This window comes from Coturnix japonica, chromosome 24, assembly GCF_054131305.1.
Source record: "Coturnix japonica strain WE chromosome 24, WE-NBRP24, whole genome shotgun sequence".
Lineage (NCBI taxonomy): Eukaryota > Metazoa > Chordata > Aves > Galliformes > Phasianidae > Coturnix > Coturnix japonica.
In genome coordinates this window covers 7,247,151-7,266,668 of record NC_140686.1, presented here as the reverse complement: position 1 = coordinate 7,266,668, position 19,518 = coordinate 7,247,151, and the positions used below count along the sequence as shown (strand labels likewise).

At 49.2% G+C, this 19,518-nt stretch overlaps 2 pseudogenes and 3 gene segments (V, D, J or C); 4 read left to right on the top strand and 1 right to left on the bottom strand.

Moving 5' to 3' along the window:
- Positions 1-317: 317 nt before the first annotated feature.
- Positions 318-1,067, top strand: LOC107324944 (T cell receptor alpha variable 26-2 pseudogene; annotated as a pseudogene).
- Positions 1,068-2,144: 1,077 nt separating this feature from the next.
- On the top strand, positions 2,145-4,563 carry LOC146757191 (T cell receptor alpha variable 1-2-like). The segment is given in 2 exon segments: positions 2,145-2,255; positions 3,072-4,563. Coding segments are annotated over 2 exon segments (396 nt in total).
- Positions 4,564-4,928: 365 nt separating this feature from the next.
- On the bottom strand, positions 4,929-8,631 carry LOC146757190 (feather keratin Cos1-1/Cos1-3/Cos2-1-like; annotated as a pseudogene).
- Positions 8,632-8,883: 252 nt separating this feature from the next.
- Positions 8,884-10,352, top strand: LOC107324952 (T cell receptor alpha variable 4-like). The segment is given in 2 exon segments: positions 8,884-9,014; positions 9,189-10,352. Coding segments are annotated over 2 exon segments (516 nt in total).
- Positions 10,353-10,463: 111 nt separating this feature from the next.
- LOC107324953 (T cell receptor alpha variable 4-like) lies at positions 10,464-15,216 on the top strand. The segment is given in 2 exon segments: positions 10,464-12,495; positions 12,657-15,216. Coding segments are annotated over 2 exon segments (474 nt in total).
- The last annotated feature ends 4,302 nt before the right edge of the window (positions 15,217-19,518 follow it).

Here is a 19,518-nt window from a genome sequence, read left to right as displayed (position 1 = left end):
TTCTGCACCGAAGAAGCTTTCACAGCAATCCCTCAGCTCTCCTCTTACGCGTCCGCACCTGGGCTACGCTGCGGGACACGCAGAGCTCGAACAGCGCTACCCGAGCACAGTCGCAAGGAACTCGCAGCAGGGAGCAACCCCGAGTGACAGTGGCGCAGGGTGCAGCCCCAGGGCGAAGCTGGCGGCGGCGGAGGGGAAGAGGCGCCGCGGGAGGAGCAGAGCCGGGGCTGCCAGAGTCAGCGTGACGCGGGAGGCGGAGCGGCCGGATGCGACAGTGCCGGGCTGCGGTTCTGGCGGTTCTGGCCGTGGTGCTCCTGGGTGCGCGGAGCTGCCGCCGGCGGGGTCGCACTGCGGGGGGGGGGCTTCGAGGGGACGGGGCTGGGCTCTGATCTTGCCCTTCGGCTTCTCTCCGAGCTCGTGCAACTCTCTCATCCTGCATGAAATTCCAGCGGGACAAAATGGATCTTCTGAGTTTGCTGCTGCTTTTCTTCACAGCAGTGACTGTGAGCAGAGCTGAGGTGCAACAGGAGCCGTCGGCAGAGACCAGCGAGGGCACCGGCATCAACATCACCTGCTCACACCCAAAAATACAGCCCATCGACTACATTCACTGGTACCGTCAGCTCCCCGACCGAGGGCCTACATTCATTGTGAGCGTTTTGAAAGGCTCCAAGGAGGTGCCGGACCCGGCGGGGCGGTTGTTGGTGTCTGCAGACCGCCGCTCCAGCGCCCTGTGGCTCGCCCGGCCCCGGCTCGGGGACGCGGCGGTGTATTACTGCGCCGTGGGCACACAGGGAGAGGAGCCGGGGCTGCGGCCGGACACGAACCGCTTTGGGCGTGGCGGGTGCACCGTGCCTTCCTGTCCCGCAGGGGGCGATGCGTCACCTCCGGCTGGGGCCCCCGGAGCATACAGTGCTGACCTGGAGAATGTCCCTGGCAATGCTCGGCATCCTCTGGAATAAGGCCTTCCAGCTGCACACCTCCATGAGCACGGCATGTCGAGGTCACAAACACCTTCCAGTGGTCCCCACAGTGTCTCTGTCTTCAGACTATGAGATAGTGTGACAGGATTGAGAGCCTCTGGAGGTGAGGTGTATTTTCAGCAGAGGCCTCTGTAAGGTTTGCTGACTGTGAGGGCTACTGGCTCATGCTGGCTGTGGATCAAGTCCCTTCTCAGGTCAAAGGGAATTACAAGTAAAATGGAGTCTGATAAGCAAAGCAAAGACTGACCCCAAACTGTGGGCAAAAAGGGAGACAAGGAAGGGAACCAGAACTCTCTGGCCCGTAACTCGTTGGCCATTAGGGAACTACAGCTGTTAGATTTGGAGTGACATAGAACTTTTTGACCAACAAGTTACAAGATGAAACGAATACTAAGGATGCACTAGAGGTGCCTGTGTAATCTCTGACGAATTTTAAGGCAATGCATACAGAAAGGGTCAAAGGTGTGGGAAATATGGCAGTGAGAGAAGGAACAGAGGAGGGAGGTCAACAATTTCCACTCAATACACCTGCTGGAATAACACCTATGCCTGACCAACACGGCACAGATTTCTTCTTAAGTCCTGACTTACTTGTATAACATTGAAACTGTGCTCTCTTTCTTGTCTGGGAGTGCAGCAAGGTCTAGGACAGCAGATGCAGAGACTGGCTGCCAATGGTCAAAACCACATCCACAGCACATCAGGATTAAACTGTGAGGAAAATGGGACAGAGGTGGGTAAGGAAACAAAGCCTGGGAGTGGAGGTTCAGCAGGCTGAGATCCCATGGTAATATCTGAGGGACCAGCACAAGTGTGGTGAATTCTGTGAGAGGAGTGCGGGACTGCATGCATCTGTTGGCCAGTGATCAGCAGGCTGGCCTATCCTAAAAAAAGGTTGAGAGCCGCATGCTGGCTCCAGGCAGGGGCCCATTCTAACACTGATGGGTTGTGTGTATATGTGAGTGCTTGTGAAGTCAGTGGGTGAAGGTGTGTGCTTCCACTGGGGAACTACAATCTTCATTAGCCACAGAGCAGGAACAGCACTTGGCTCTGTGCTTAAGGATTATAAGAGAAATGGTGATGTTACCTGTGGGTGTTGCTAATGGCAGTGTGCACCCTGCCTGTGGAGCCAGCAGAGTCATTTCCGGCAGCTGTGTCATCTTAGGCTGCGAGGTGGTTTTCTGCCTCCTTCTTACTCAGCAAACAGAAGGGTCGGTCTCAGCATGCACCGCAGCTATCTCGTCCTCTCAGCATTCCTGGGACAACTGCTGGGTAAGTGCTGGCTTTTAATCAAGGCATCCATCTTCTCCCCAGGAAGTGCTCACCAGCCTCACCGGGTCTTTGTGGCAAACATCTCCTGAGTAAAAATAAAACTTGGGCAAATATTGATGGATAATTGTGGTATTGCACCAGTTCTCTCTAGATTCTGCTGCTGTTGGAAATGATGAGGGAAGATACATAAGAGAGACCTCAGGAGCTCTCCAGCTTTTCTGCACTTTTTTTTTTTTTCTCTCTATCTCTCCCTTTGCCTTCCAGCACATCTGCTGCCATCACTGAAGATTGATGCCATCTCTTCAGTCAGATATTTCAGCTTTTCCTACAAATAGAAACAAATCCTGTCAAAGTCACAATAGTGACGTTAAATATCTCAGCCCATCAGCATTAAGGGGATGCTGCCTAGTGCACAATGACCATGGCCTCCAGTATTCTCCTGGATATCAGCTCAGGCAGAGCTGACATTTGTCACCCACCAGCTCAGCTTACAGTATACTGAGGGACTGAGGAGCACTTCAAGATGACAGGGATGCAGAAGCAGGATGCATCTTTTCCCAATAGCTCCATGGGACCTTCAACCTGCAAAGCCAGGACAGGTTGTTCCCTATTCCTCTCAGCAAAGACACAGCACAGCATCTACTTTGGACTACAAGCCCAGAGCTCTTCCACAACCACCTTGATATGTCCAGGCCTCAACACATTTCTTCAGGACAAAACACAGGGAGAATTATTTCCCACTGTTTTGTATCCAATCAATGTTGGCAGGCTGGAGCCTTCCCTGCAGAGCTCCTTACCTTTGCTTTCTTCTTCCAGATGCCATGGGGCAGACCACAGTCACCCAGCAAGAAAGACAAGTCACAGTGGAGGAGGGAAACACCTTCCAGATCTCCTGCACATACCAAACCTCCAACTTTGATGCCTTTCTTTGGTACCAGCAGAAGGAAGGCCAAGCCCCACAGCTGGTCACATATCAGCCAACAGCAGGCACCAAACAAAACGGCCGTTTCACCACGTGGCTGAACACCACCGCAAAATACAGCCTCCTGCAGCTGGCAGAAGTCGAGCTCTCTGACAGCGCCTTGTACCTCTGTGCTGTGAAGGACACCCTGGTGCAGGGAGCTTCCTCAGCCGTGCAACAATCCCGGGGAGGGAGGGGCTGAGTCTGTGCAAGGCGGAGCTCTGGGGAAGGGGCCCTCAGCTCTCCCCTGGCAGCGCTGCTTCCCCTGTGCACACAGAGATCTGCAGGTCAGCATCCTCTTCCAGAAGGCACTGATGTCTGTTTCTTGAGAGGAATGAAAAGTGATGAAAAAGGTCCTGACTTGGAACTCCCCTTCTGTAATCTCCTGGACAAAACAGTTTTTCCATGGGCTGTGCAGAGAACACATGCTGCATTGTGATTTGTGTATCTGGAGATTGGGATATTTGCTCTCACATGGAGTCTTCAGTGGACAAGCGTAAGTTTAAGGGTCTTCCAGATCGTGAGCTGGAGGAGAACTGTTCCATTTTTGGAGAAGACATGACATCAGTGAGAAGCTGTGAGTGTTTGGACATGAGTCACTATCCTGGGCCTTCCTGCACCCATGGGAGTGTTGAGTTAAGAGGGACTGGGGGCTCCAATACATGGCCCTCTGTAGCTGGTACCAATAATACCCTATGAAAGCCCCTGAGCATAGGCAAATTGGCAAAAGTATGGCAGGGCCAGAAGCTATACAACAGCTGCTAGGACCACACAGGGAAGATGTACTCTTAGTGGTGGGCAAGTCAAAGTGATGGGAACGTACAATAGAGACAGGCCAATACCCATGAAAACGATACCTTCCCAGTTCTAGATGGTTTTGTGGGAACGCCAGCATTGCCCCTCCCAAAGCCAGAGCAACAGATTTCTCCAGAGTCTGTGGGACTTCTGTCTTCTCTGGACCTTCCCTGTGCACAGAGGTCCTCTCATGAAGATGTCATTTGTCAGGATTTCCATTCATTTGACATGCTCAAGGGTCAAGGAGATCTGTGTAAGGAGAAACACCAGAAGTCAGTGACTGATGGTAATTGTTTGTGGAGTAACATCTAGCAATGTCTTCCTCTTCTTCAAGAGTGTGTGCTTGAAAAATGAATGTCTGCAGTGTGCCATGACCTCCAATAACCTGAGGAGTGATGGAGTCTCCCAAGCTTGCTATCACCAAAGGCATCAATTTCTCCTTTGGCCATCTCTGCAGATGTGGAGGAAAAAAATCCACACCAACACAGAAGGAAACACTGAGGGATGCAGAATGTGTTTATTGAGTCTAAGTGTCTAAGGAGAGAAATGCTGTCACTCCAAGCAGAGGCCCTGCAGACAGTGAACAGCAGGAGCAGACAAGAATCCGTTCCGCTTTCCTATGTCCTCATTGCCTAAGACCTGTTTCTCCCAGCCCAGAGTTTTTGGGAGATGAGCAGGTCACTCAGGGCTTATTTTAGGGGTTAACAGCAGAGGACTCTAAAGGCAAAAGAACAAAAATGATATTAGATAGCAAGAGTGAGTAATAAGGAGTATCAATAGAATTTCTCCATGTTGACAGAGCCAAATTGCTGCCACCACATGTCTGACCTGCAGAGCAAAAACAGCAGCACATTTCTTTGTCCATTGCCATGTTCAGAATTTCTGGGGGTCCTCATCTAGGGCTGCATGCACCACCTTTAGCAGGGATTACACCTTCTGCCACAGTAGCGGTAGGAAATGCAGGAGAGATCAAGGCCTCTTGAGGTGATGGGCACACCCTCAGAGCTGAGGATGCTGCCAACAGCAGAAGAGGTGGAGGATCCCACGGCGGTGTTCTGTGGGAAGGAGCTGAGGATGGGTCCGGGCAGGGTCACCACTGCTGGAGAGGGCTGGATGACAATGGTGGAGTTCTGGCACTGCCTGACACAGGGCTCATTGCAGCTGCTGGCCAGAGGAGTTGGGCCACAGGGCCGGCATGGCTGGCACTAGTTGCAGCAGGACATGTCTCAGGGATGGAGGTACACCTGGGAGAGGGGGCAGGGCGAAAACAGAACATGAGGACACATGAGGAGCAGCCTATCATCACGCTATGAAAGAATCAAAGCACACGCAGTCCTGGGATATGGAGACAGTTTAGGAATGTGCAAGGGATTCTTGGTCTCATCCTGACACAGCCCAGTAAAAGCCTCTGGGAGCTGTACAAGCACTGCCTAGACCCTAGGCCACAGGTTAACTCCTTACAGGCCCACCGTCCTCCCCAGACAAACATTCTCCCTAATTCCCTCATAATAAACAGAGCTAGGCATCTAACAGAGCTTATAGCAGCTGGAAGTTCCATTGAGCTCAGAGCTCTGTTTGGAGAATAAAGAGAACAAGAAGGCGTTTCACACTCACCTGGCTCCCAAGAAGGAGGAGGTGAGAGAAGTGGATGAGGCAGCAAGGAGCTGGGCTGACTTTTATAATGGATCAAAGCTGCCCATTTTCCAGAGGCACAACCTGCAGTAGTGATTATTTTCTGACAAACTCCTCATGATTGCAAAACATCTCAGCTAATGATATGACCTATGTATTGGTTTCCTGAACTTTTCACATCCCGACTTATATCATTCCCATTGGTCATGGATGGCATCTTTTGAGTGGCAGGAAGAAAAACCCAAGCATTTCCAGGCAACACATGTCAGTGTGGGTAGAACACTCCATTCACATACTGGAAGAATCCAGCAAAGGAAAATGATATCAGTGCAGAGTAATTAGAAGGGTATTGGTGTGAAACAACAGAGCCTGTGTGCTGAATTTATGTGAGTGCCTGTGGGTACAGATGTTTGCATGATTCCACATGTGTGTGCATGAGCAGGTGAGTTGTTTTGTGACTTGTGTGGCCCACTTAGCAACAAGTGTTCTGGTCACATCAGGGGCAATTCAGGATCCCAATAGATTCTGCTAATCTGTCTTCTTGCTAGCAAAGCTAATGCAGAGAAGAGGACCTGGAAGGCATTTTCAGGTTCAGCTTCCTGACCTCATTAGTGTTAACAACAAGGAAAAGCATATTCATGAAAGCATTATTAAAATGTCTGTCAATGCTGACAGGCATGGGGTATCATCCACTTCTGTAGGAAGCCTGTTCCAGTGTTTGACCACCTTCACATTAAACTATTTTTATCCTAGTGATACCAGTTGTAGCAATAGTGGTAAGCTTGCTAATGCTCATTCATGTATACCCTGGATTTTGCTGAGAAAACAGGAAGAATCTGTGCCCTTTTTCCAACCAGATAACAGTGATATACTGAACAACTTGTATCAAGTTGGCAAGGGAAGTTCTGCTTTGAATCAGCTCGTTTTGTGTAAGCAAGGATTGTGTAACCAAGGCTAACTGAGCATTGGTGAAGACAAGGTTCAAGCAGTGAGGACAGGGAGGAAGAGTACTGACTTCATCCAGAGGGCTGTGGGACCACCACCACAAAAAGTCCTATCATGTGCGATGAGGCAGAACCCTACGTTAATGATTTTATAGGGAGGTATGGAACATCTATGTACTGTCTGGAAAAATGTTTGCATATTTAACATATTTAATGAATATAAGTTGAGATTTTTTTTTTGGAACACATGTGTGATAGGTGGAGCTTATCCTCCATGCATCCAGCACTAAAAATAATGAATGCCTACTTTCTAACAATCCAGTTTGAGTAATAGATTTTTTAATGATCCACCATTTTACAGTATTACTACTGCCTGGTTCAGCTTTGTGCCATTCCTACACATGTCCTGTCATCGGTTACCAGGGAGAAAAAACCGCCACCTCCCCTGTTGGAAGTAACCGCGGGAGACAAGTCTCATGCTATCATGGTCAACAAGTCTCGTTTATTAGGTGTTACAGCATCTCATTTATACAATCAGTAATAAGTTCATGCATATTGCAAAAGTAAGGCTCCGGATTGGTGAATTAGACATTACTTCATCTGACCTTTGTGGTTAGTCTTATAGATACTTTTTCTTTGCAGCTTTGTCTACACCTTGCTACACATCTTGCTTTTCCCTCAGGCCGTCCTTGCCTCTAGATACATCTTTCGTCTTTAGCTACATACCCTGTCTTTTCACATCCTGATTTCTTCTCAGCTGCCTAGCCCGTGATCGTCCCTAGGATAGACCGTCTTTGTCTTTAATCACATTCATTCTTTTACAATTTAACTAGTGGAATCTCTTCATGTCCTTTCTCATGAAGGCATTCTGCATAAACACTCTCCACACTCCCCCTCTGCTTTCCCTCTTCGGGAAGTTGTAGAGAGCAATGATGTCGGCCCTAAGCCTTGTGTTTTCCAAACTGGACAACCCGCGTGTCCTCAAGCACTCCTCACAGTATATGCCTTCCAGCCCTACTATCAGCTCCACTGCCCTCCTCTGGCCGTTTTAAACACCTTAAGAAACTTGTTACACTCTAGTGCCCAGAACTGAAAATCATATTCCAGGTGAGGACACACCAAGGGTAAATATGGTGAGCAAATGAACTTTTAAGAGTAGCCCATTTAGTGTGCAATGCACTGTAATATTCAGTTGCACTATTTAAATGCAAGCTCACAGTGTCAGCTCTTGTTGAGCATAATGTCTGCCAGCACACACAGATCCCCTCAGGATGTCTATGCTTCTCAGGTGCTCAGCTGCACTTCAAGGGTGTCCCCACTCTAAGACTAGAGCCTGAACAACACAAAGCTTGGAAGGCACTGCAGGTGGTGGCCATAGCAAGCAGGCCGTAGATAGAGGCAGTCAGGATGACTGAGGCAGGAAGACGGTGACATCCTGGAACAAGAAAAACGCTTTTGTTTAGTCACAGATGTTCAGCTGCAGGAGAGTTACAGCCCCATGGACACTGGGGGGAAATACAATATCCAGTGAGGGGGCTCATCAGAAGAGACTGAACAAAAACCTTACATCTGTAGGAAGAAGAATATGTGTGTGAGATTTAAAAAAGACACTTCCTTTTTGGTAGGAGATTCTCCAGTTTGCTGAAGTCTTGGGTGTTTGTTTTCCTTGGCAAGGACTGCCACCTGCAGTGCTGCAGAGGAACTCCCAGGGATTGTCTGCATATCAGTGTGTTACCCAATAGAGCTCTTCCACGTGAGTCTCCTTCCAGACAGAGTTAACATTAACCACCTCAATAAATGCTGCATGGGCAGTACAGCTGGACGTCAGGAATTCTGGAGATTTCTGAAATCAAAGAAAGACTATATTTATAATCCAGATAGCTGACAAAATGAATAAGGAAAACTGTCTATTGGAACCCTTCCTCACAAACAAGGAGAAACTCTTGAATATTGAATCAATAAGGGACAGCCTTGGCTTCAGTGACCATGAGTCTGTGCAGCATAAGATCCTGAGAGGACTGACCAAGGACAGGTTTGCAATCATGGACTTCAAAAGGGCACATCTGAGGCTCCTCAGGAAGACAAGTGGCACAAGAAGGAAACTGCCATGGAGGGGAAACGGTGCAGGAGAGCTGAATAACCTTTGAAGATAGCCTCCTCAAAGCATATGACAAGCCCATTCATGTGTGTAAACATATGTGACTTATACCAGCATACAGTCACATGGAGTTCCTCATGGAGCCCCGCCCCCCGCCAATATATATATATATAACGGCGCTGGCGGCGGGGAGAAAGCTCAAGGCGCCGAGCCGAGCCGAGCCGAGCCGAGCCGAGCCGAGCCGGTGCTGGAGGAGGCAGCACGGCGCGGGCGGCGGAAAGGCGGGATGAGGCTGTGCCTGGCAGCGGGGCTGGCCGCGGTGCTCCTGGGTGCGCTGGGCTGCCACCAGGGGGGCGGCACTGAGGGGCCTGCGGGAGTCTAGGGTCGCCCTGGCTTCTGTCCATTCGGCTTCTTTCCAACCTCGTGCCCCTCATTCTCCTCCGGCCTGAAATTTCTGTTGGAACGAAGAGATTTTCTGAATTTCCTTCTTCTCTTTTTGGCAGTGGCTGTGAGCAGAGCTCAGGTGCAGCAGGATCCATCGGCAGAGACCAGAGAGGGCACCGGCGTCAACATTACCTGCTCTCACCCCAACATACAGATCAGCGAGGGCATCTACTGGTACCGTCAGCTCCCGGGCCGAGGCCCCGCATTCCTCGTCAGCGCCGTTAAAGGCTCGAAGGAGGTGGCGGACCCGGCGGGGCGGCTGTCGCTGTCGGCAGACCGCCGCTCCAGCGCCCTGTGGCTCGCCGGGCCCCGGCTCGGGGACTCGGCGGTGTACTACTGCGCCGTAGGCACACGGGGAGAGAAGCCGGGGCTTCGGCCGGACACGAACCGCTTTGGGCGGAGTGGGGGCACAGTGCCATCCCGGCCAGCAGGGGGCGCTACATGCAGGCCGCCAAACTCCATCCTAACTAGAGTGCACCTCCCTGAGTGCTCGAGAGAAACGAGCGCCGCACCAATAGCAGGCATCGACTGAAAACAGTGTGAGTCAGACACATCTATGTCTGAAGTGAGCAAGATGGCATAAATGACAGTACAAGCTCTGTTGTACACTATGGAGACCTCCTCACAATTCTACTATCCTCTCTTGCTTCCCCAGTGCCACAATGGTGAGAGCAGGAGGAGCCCTGTTTCTATGAGCCAGCAAGGAGGCTTATACCCATGCTTTTTCCATAAACAGAGCAGTGGTCATGTTCTCCCTTTAAATAACCTTTGGGCTTCGCTGTGGGCAGAAAAATTGCGAGGCAAAAGCCAGTAGTTCCCTCTTCTGCCATTGGCAGAGAGACCTTCTGCTTGTAGGGACAGTGCCCAAGAGAGCAGCCTCTGCAGTCTGCAGTGTGTCACAACCTCCCATTCTTCTGGCAAAGGAGAAGGGTCTCCATAAATACTCATTTCTTACCCGCAAGGAGCAAAGCCATTCTCCCTGGCCAGTTGGAAAGAATGTTGGAAAGGTGGAAAGAATAATCAAATGCTCAGGGGAGACGCAGAAATCTTTAGTGAATGTTTATAAAGGAAAATGTAGTCACACTGAAAACACGCTCCACAGTGCAAGTCCGAGCTCACACAAGCCTTTTTGGAAGGGAACTGTTGGTTCTGAGGAGGCTCATAGCCCATAGGAAATGAAGGGTGGAAAAAGGGAAAAAAAAAAAAAAAAAAAGGAAAGAAAATGGAGAGAAAGAGTTAGGTAGTGGGTAACAAAAAAAGACATGTGCCATGTTTTCAGAAAACACAGGATTACCTCATGCTCTCAGCATTTCCTATAGTATACAAGTAGGTTCAGGTAGTGGAAATGAGGATCTTGGTGTTTCTGACTAAAATCTTGTCTTATTGCTAATTACGTGGGGAAAGAGGCCAACCTTCACCTTGCTACAACCTCTTTTCTGGCACTTTCCTCAGCTGTTCCTCATAAGATTTCACTGCTTTATTGCCCTTCTGTGGACAAGCTCCAAGACTGCAAGCTCTTTTTAGCAGTGAGGGTTCTGAAACTGAGTACAGTACTCAAGGTGCATCCTCACTGGTGCCAAGTGCAGAGGGATAATCTCCTCCCTCATTTGGCTCACTACACTATTTCTGATACAAGCCATGATGACACTGACCTTCTTGGCCACCTGAGCACACTGCTGGCTTGTGTTCAGCTGGCCATGAATCAACACCTCCCGTGCACCTTTCCAGCCACTCTGCCCCAAGACTGTAGCCATGCATGGTGTTCTTGGGACTGAACAGCAGGTCTTGGAACATGGTCTTATCAAAGCTCCTACAGTTGTCTTCGGCCCAGCAATCCAGACTGTCCTGATCCCATTGTAGTAATCTCAGGCCAATGAACTCTTCCCCTTCTTTGTGTCATTACTGCACTCAATTCCTTCATCCAGATCAGTAATAACAGCATTAAACTGAATGGGGCTCCACACCAACTCCTAGGAACACCACTCATGACCGGTCTCCTGATGAATTTAACTCCATTCACCACCACTCTCTGGGCCAGTCTTTTACCCAGCAAAGAGGGTACCTGTTCAAGCCACAGGCTGCCAGGACAATGTTGTGGAAGACGGTGTCAAAGGCTTTGCTGAAATCTAGGTAGACTACATCAGCAGCCTTTCCATCATCTACCTGATGGGTCACCTGGTTATAGAAGGAGACAAGGTTTTTCAAGCAGGATTAGTTCTGAAGCGACTTGCCATCATCTTTTACAAGTCATGACTGTCAGCTGAAGTCCCTGGTGGGTGGAAAAATGAATACATCCCTCCCATATTGAAGAAAGGGTGAAGACCGGATCAACTATGGGTCAGTGAGCCATATGTCTGTGCCTAGGAAGATCATAGAGCAGATCCTCCTGGAAGAGACATTAAGGCACATTAAGGGACAAGGTGGTGGTCCAAAACAACCAGCATGGTTTCACCAAGGGCTGATTGCTCCTGACAAATCTGGTGGCCTTTTATGATGGACTGATGACATCAAGGGAACCAAGGTTGGATAACTGATGTCATCTACCTGGAATTCTGCTAGGCCCTTGATATGGTCCCATGAAACATTTATTTCTCTAAATTGCGAAGATATGAAGGGTGGAATATTCAGTGGATAAGGGATCAGTTGGGTGGTTTCAACAACTTTGCTGAAGACTTTATGCACAGTGGTGCACAGAATGCAACAGAAGGAAGGGATGTCATCCAATGGGACCTGCACAAGCATTGAAAGTGGGTCCATGAGAACCTAATGAAGTGCAAGAAGGCCAAGTACAAGTTGTGCTACAGTTGGGGTAATCTCAGCTATGTGTACAGACTGGGAGAACTCCTTCAGAGCAGCTGTGTGCAAAAGTACTTGGGGGTCTGCTGGATGAAAAGCTTGACATGAGAGAGCAGCCTGGAAGTACAGCTGTACCCTGGGCTGCATGAAAAGGAGGGATGGCAAGCAGGGCAAGGGAAATGATTGTTCCCCCATCTCTGTCCTCTTGAGGCCTCATCCAGAGTAATTCATCCAGGACTGCCCATGGCTGGAGATGCTTGCAGGCGGGCAGCTGCTTTCTCCTGTGCCCGAAACGCCTCCACAGCCGTTCACTGGCTGCGCCGCGGGACGTGCAGAACCATCTCGCAGTGCCCAAACCCCCTACACGAGCGCAGACTCCCAGCACTCGCAGCCCGTAGCAACCCCTAGTAACACTGGCGGAGAGCGCAGCCCCGAGGAGCTGGCGGCGGCGGCGGGGAGGAGGCGCTACCGGCAGAGCAGATCCGACGCTGGCGGGTGGAGCGCGGCGCGGGCGGTGGAGCGGCGGGATGCGGCAGTGCCGGGCCGCGGGGCTGGTCGTGGTGCTCCTGGGTGCGCGGGGCTGCTACTGGCGGGGCCGGACTGAGGGGGCTGCGGACTCTCATCTTGCCCTTCGGCTTCTCTCCAAGCTCACGCGCCTCTCTCATCCTGCATGAAATTCCAGTGGGAGAAAATGGATTGTCTCAGTTTGCTTCTTGTATTTTTCTTCTCAGCGGTGGCTGTGAGCAGAGCTCAGGTGCAGCAGGAGCCGTCGGCAGAGACCAGAGAGGGCACCGGCATCAGCATCACCTGCTCACACCCCAACATACAGTCCAGCGAGATCATCTACTGGTACCGTCTGCTCCCGGGCCGAGGCCCCGCATACCTCGTCAACGCCGTTAAAGGCTCCAAGGAGGTGGCGGACCCGGTGGGGCGGCTGTCGGTGTCGGAAGACCGCCGCTCCAGCACCCTGTGGCTCGCCTGGCCCCGGCTCTGGGACTCGGCGGTGTATTACTGCGCGTTGGTAGCACGGGGAGAGGAGCCGGGGCTGCGGCCGGACACGAACCTCTTTGGGCGTGGCAGGGGCACAGTGCCGTCCGTGCCCGCAGGGGGCGCTGCCTGCAGGGCTGACAAACTCCAACCTGACCAGAGTGCACCTCCCTGAGTTCTCGAGGGAAAATAGCAGGGCACCTATAGCAGGCATTGACTTAGGCTGGTGTGAGTCAGATAGTTATGTCTCAAGTGTGTAGGACAGCACAACTGACAGCATGAGCTGTGTTTGACAGCAGAGGGACATCCGCACAGTTTTATTCCACCTTCTATCCTCATATTCTTCTCAAGTGTCACACTGATGAGAGCAGGTGGAGCTCTGTTCCTGGAAGCCTGCAGGGTGGTTTGCCTCCGTGGCTTCCCGCACACTCCTTGTTTTTCCTGTGAGCACAGCAGTGGCTGTGTTCTCTCTTTGCTGAATGTGTGGGGGTTGCTGTTGGAAGAAAGACTGCAAGGCAAAGGTCAATAGCTACATCTAGTGCCCAAGAGAGGAGCCTTTTCAGTGTGTCACAGACTCCCACTCTTCTGGGAACTGAGACTGGTTTTCTTAAACACTCGTATTACACCCACAAAGAACAAAGCATGGGCTGCTCCATGGGCAGCTCTGGGGGCCATACGTGGTGGAAATCATAGAATTGTTCAGTTGGAAAAAAAACATTTTGTTGGCATTTTGTTGGAGAAGGCAAGGTAGCCTCTTCCTGTGTGTCTTTGCATAACAAGCCAAAGATATTTGGCTGCTCTTGGAACAACAGCTGAAAAATTGTGTCATGTTGTGAGATCCTGAGGGACTTCGTTTGCGACAATGTCCAGCATCTTTACTGAGGGGACACAGTAGGCCCAAGAGGTGATTTGGCACTCCTTGGCAGCTGAGGATGCTGCCAGCAGCAGTGGAGGTGGAGGATCCCAGAACAGTATTCTGGGGGAAGAAATGGAGTATTGTTTCAGGCAGGATCAACACCATGGTAGAGAGCTTGATACCAGTGGTGGAGTTCTGGTACTGTCTGACACAGGTTTCATTTGAGCTGCTGTTCAGAGTTTTGGGGCTGCAGGTTTGCCATGGCAGGCAGTGGTCTCAGCATGACAGTTCTTGATGTCAGAGATGCAGTTAGGAGAGCAGATCTTGAGGAAGTGGGAGATGGGTGAGGAGCAGTTGGGCACCACACCATGAGGGAACTGAGGCACATGTACTGGCAGGACCCAGAAAGTGCCACTGGTCCTATATAGCTACCACTAAGACCCTGGCACAGGCCCAGACTCTCTTCATGCCAGATCTCCCAATTTTCTTCATCTGAGACAAGCAGCCTCAAGATTTAGTGTGGAACAAAGCTGATAGCAGTTGAGAGGTCCATTGAACTGAGTTGTCCATTGAGCTGAGAACTCCTCATGGAGAATGAGGGCTGAAAGTTGGGGCTTCACACTCACCATATTCCCAACAAGAATGTGGTAAGAATAGTGGATGAGAGAGAAAGGAACTGGTTACCTTTTACAGTGGGCCTGATTTGCTTCATATAAAGAGGCATCCTTTGTGGCTCTGATTATTTTCTGAAAAGCTCCTCTTGAATATATAGCATTGTAGCTAACTATAGGGGCTGTTGTCATACTTTCAAGTGTGACGGGAAAAGGGAGTTCCTTTCTCCCTACTTTCAGGGAGAAGAAAAGAAAAATGACCTAATTAAGATAAGGAGAGGTAACAATTTTACTACGAGTAGTAAAAGAATATAAGATATTAATATGAAAGGTAGTTACAATTAACAACTCAAAAGGAGAGAGAGGAAGGCTATGACCACGCCCTCAGTGCTGTCATCCAGAATCAGAGATTACGTAGGGAGCAGTGGGAGTTCATGGGAATAGTAGTTTTCTTGGAGTGTTGTCATGGTTTAAATAATTTTGTAATTTTGCTATCAGTATTCCACATCATAACATCATATAAAGCATGAATAATTTTACTGAATCTGCAACAGAAGAAGACTACATCTCCCAGAGAACAACAAGATAGGTCACGGGACCTGGACTCTATATTAACTCGGTTGCAGAACAGACTGACGTCTTTCAAGTTCTGGCATTCAGGGGAGTGTGTGGGAGCCTTCACCATCTTGCCTAGATTTCACAGTAGGCCTCTCGGTTATGGGACTCATTCTCTCTCCTATTTTGCTTGATTCGTTAGCTCAATTTTCAATTATATTGTATTATATTGTGTTATCCTGTATTTCGATATAGCATTTAGTAAATAAGTGTGCCTCCTTAGATCATTGCCGCTGTTTTCTTTTCCTAATTAACATTTTTTTTTTCCCCTTTCGGCCTAGGGTCCCTGTGGGGCCCACAGCCCCTGTCACAGACGCAGGTGGATTTTTCGTTCAAACTGTGACAAGTGTCAGAACTCAATTGAAACTGCTTGAGAACACAGAAGTAGGAAGTGGTGTGCTGTGCCTCTGCACCCTGTATCCTTCTGCATGGTATCATGATTTGGAATACTGATAAAACCAGTACATCTTTGCATTGTCTTCCCACATTGCTGTATTTTTATATTATGACATCCTCACTCCCCAGTAAAGGCATCTTTTGAGTGGCAGGAGAAGAAGCCCAAGCATTTCAAGCATTTCCAGGCAACACGTAATCATGGTCTGTTCTACTAAGATCAAAACAGAAGAGGAATGGAAGCAGACTGAGCCTGTAGAGAGCCTTCTGATTATTTTTTCTCAGTAAGTTAGTTAACTAGCCTTGAATTTCCACACGTCTCTTACTGAGATCCCAAAATAGCCAAAAACACACAGTACCCAGGCTTGTTTTCTGCTACAAGTGAAGGTATTTTGAGAAAAACTCATGGGCCTGTTTCCTCACAAAAGGGAAGAAGGAAAGAAACCACACTGTTGTAGAAATCCTCTCAGCCCTGCAAAAGTGTGTTACTGCTGGGCTGCACACACAGCTCTTTCTGACCATCAGGAGAGGGTTGGCCAGCAGGGATAGGGAGGTGGTTGTTCCTCTTTACTGTGCTCTTGTGAGGCCCCATGGAGTACTGGAGTACTGTGTCCAGGTATGGAGCCCTCAGTACAAGAAAGACATGGAGATTTTGGAAAGGGTCCAGAGGAGGGCCACGAAGATGATCAGGGGGCTGGAACACCTCCCCTATGAAGACAGGCTGAGGAGCCTGGAGAAAAGAAGGCTGTGGGGAAACCTCATTTCAGCCTTTCAGTATCTGAAGGGAACTTACTCCCAGGAGGGGAGTGAACTCTTCAAAAAGGCTGATAATAGCAGGACTAGGGGAAATGGTTTTAAGTTAAAAGAGGGAAGATTTAGGTTGGATGTTAGGGGGAAGTTCTTTACTAGGAGAGTGGTTAGGTCCTGGAACAGGCTGCCCAGGGACGCTGTGGATGCCCCGTCCTTGGAGGTGTTCAGGGCCAGGTTGGATGGGGCCCTGGGCAACCTGATCTAGTAAATGTGGAAGTTTGGTTGCCCTGCCAGGCAGGGGTGTGGAGCTTCATGATTCTTGAGGTCCCTTCCAGCCCAGGTCATTCCGTGATTCTGTGTGATTCTGTGTGACCCCTGTACAAAAAATCTCTTTTCTCCAGCTGGTCATCAAGCCATTGACTGGAAATCTTAAGCAGAACCGTTCAACCCCCTGCTTATCCACTGAGTTGACCACCTGTCAGATCCATGTCTCTCCAGTTTAAAGACGAGAATGTCACATGTGATGGTGGTTGGCGACCCTGCAGATAGCATGGGGGATGAAACTAGATGATCATTGTGGTCCTTTTCAACCCAGGCCATTCTATGATTCTACAATTCTGTGGTTCAATGAACCAGCTGCAAAGAACAATATATGTGTGTATTCTGTACTTCAGAATCTTCTGATTTGTAGCTCTCTTTCAGGAAGGGTCATGAAGAAAAGAGTACTTGGATGGATGCCTGGAGAAAGATTGACAAAACTTTCTATACCTATCTCTGTGGAAGAAGTGAGAGAGACAGAGAATGGAGGAAGGTGGATACCATCACTGAACAGTAGAGGCCATGAGAAAACCACATAGCCAGGAAAAGACACTGTGTTTGAGTCTTGCTGCTGCTCTTAACAAGCAATAACAGAGCAAACTCTGACATAATCTCCTTCAGAAAGCACAGAGCCTTGGCAAAGGTGATCCTGACATTTGTGACTGAATTCATTCTTCTCAGTTGCCTCAGCAACAGGAAAAGGCAATGGGGAAATTCATAGGAAGTACCTAGAAGGAACAAAGAAGTTATCCTTTAAGGGTAAGACCAGCTGCCCAACTGAAGTGACTTTACACCAATGCACACAGCTTGGGAAACAAACAGGAGTTGAAAGCTACTGCACTGCTTGAAAACCACAATATAGTTGTTGTCACTGAAACCTGGTGGTATGATAACCATGACTGGAGTGTGGCTATTGATGGCTACAAGCTGTTCAGAAGGAACAGGCAAGGAAAGTAGGATAGGAGTGTTGCTATCTACACCAGCAAAGGAGTAGAATGAGAAGAGCTGTCCCTAAAGAACAGTCACAAGCAAGTCAAAAGCCTACAGATGACTGAGACCAAGGCAGCAAAGGGAGTCTTGTGAGTGATGTCTGCTACAGGCCACCAGATCAGTCAGAGCCTGCTGATGAGGCTTTCTACCTCCATCTCTTCAGGGAGTTCATCAGCAAACCACCCTGGGAGACTGGGCACAGATGTGAAGAGACATGGGCAGAGATGTGAAGAAGAGCTGGTAGATATTTAAGGAGGTTTTCTTCAGGGCACAAGAGCTCTTCCTCTACAGGTATAGCAACTCAAGAAAGGGATGCAAGAGATGTGACTGAACTGGGACCTGTTGGTCAGACTGAAAAGCAAGAAGAAAATACACAGGCAGTGGAAACAAGTACAGGTATTATGGGAAGAGTATAAGGAAGCTCTAGGCTGTGTAGGGATGGGGTCAGGAAATCCAAGGCTCAACTTGAACTGAAATTGGCTAGGGATGCCAAAAAGAACAACAGCCTTCTACAGGTACCTCAAGCAGAAAAGGAAAGTCCAGGAGGAAATAATCCCCTAGTTAGTGACACAGGCAGGCTGGTAACAACAGACAAGGAGAAGTCTGAGTTACTAAACAACTTGTTTGCCTTGTTCTTTCCTGGAAACTGCTTGTGACACAGTTCTCAAATGTTTGGTTTGGTGGGAGGGTACTGGGAAAGCACTGTCTCTCCCACTGTAAGTGAAGATGTGATTCATGACCACCTGAGGAACCTGAATATCCATAAATCTACGGGTCCTGATGTGAAGTATCCCAGAGCCCTAAGGAAACTGGCTGATGTGGTTGCCGAGCCACTTGCTATGACATTTCAAAAGACTTGGCAATTAAATGAAATTCCTAGTCACTGGAAAAAAGGAAACATCATACCCATTTTTAAAAAGTGTAAAAAAGATGACCATAGGAACTACCTGTCAGTCTCACTTCTGTCCCAGGGTAGGTCATGGAATGGATCCTCCTGGAAGCTATGCTAAGGCACATGGAAGGCAGGGAGCTGATACAGGAGAACCAGTATGGCTGCACCAACGGCAAATTCTATTTGACCTATTTGGCCTTCTATGATGGGGTCACTGCATCAATAGACATGGGAAGAGCCACTGATGTCATCTATCCCAACTTCTGTAAGGCCTTTGACGCAGTATGGCACAACATCCTTCTCTCCAAAATGAAAAGATGTGAATTTGATGGGTGTACTGTTTGATGGATGAAGAACTGGCCACAGGATTGAGTCCAGAGTGGTGGCCAGTGGCTCAGTGTCTGGACAGAGACTGATGATGTGTGGTGTCCCCGAGGGGTTGATGCCCCATCCTTGGAGACTTTCAAGGCAAGACTGGATAAGGCCCTGGGTAACCTGATCTAGCTGTGATGTCCCTTTTCATTGCAGGGCAGTTGGACTAGACGGCCCACAGAGATCCCTTTGAACTCTAAGGATTCTATGATTCTATCATCCCAGTGTCACATGGCCCTTTTTGTCATTACCTGCTCTGTGTCTCTCCTAATCCTGGAAGGAATAGCCTAACCTTTGACAAAGTGGGGAGTGATCAGCACCTGTAGATCTCAACATTTTCCTTGTTGTCTGGCTATGGAACGGGTACCAGGAATATCATTGTCCATTTCTACAGTGATGACGGACCTCTTCTGAGGTTCGCCTGCGGGAGTACAATGCTGACTGAAACCCTTGGCTTTACGGTTCCTATCCTCATCATACAATGTGAGGTTTTCCACGGCTGTTTCCAACATCTGCAATATCTTCTGTTCTTCCTGTTCCCTCTCTCACTTGCCTGAAACCATTCTCCACTTGTGCTTCATGTGTCACCATCATTCCCTTGCTCTGAGGACTTTTCTTGAGGTGTTTACTAAATAAAGTATTTTGCATTTGAGACTAGCATTTTTAGGCACTGGATGAAGATTCCCTGTGAAGTAGTGATGACACCAAGCCTGCTGGAGGTTAAGAAGTGTTTAGACAACGCACTCAGACATAAGGCTTAATTTTCCATAAATGCTGTGCAAAGAAGGGACAGGAAATCACAGACAACT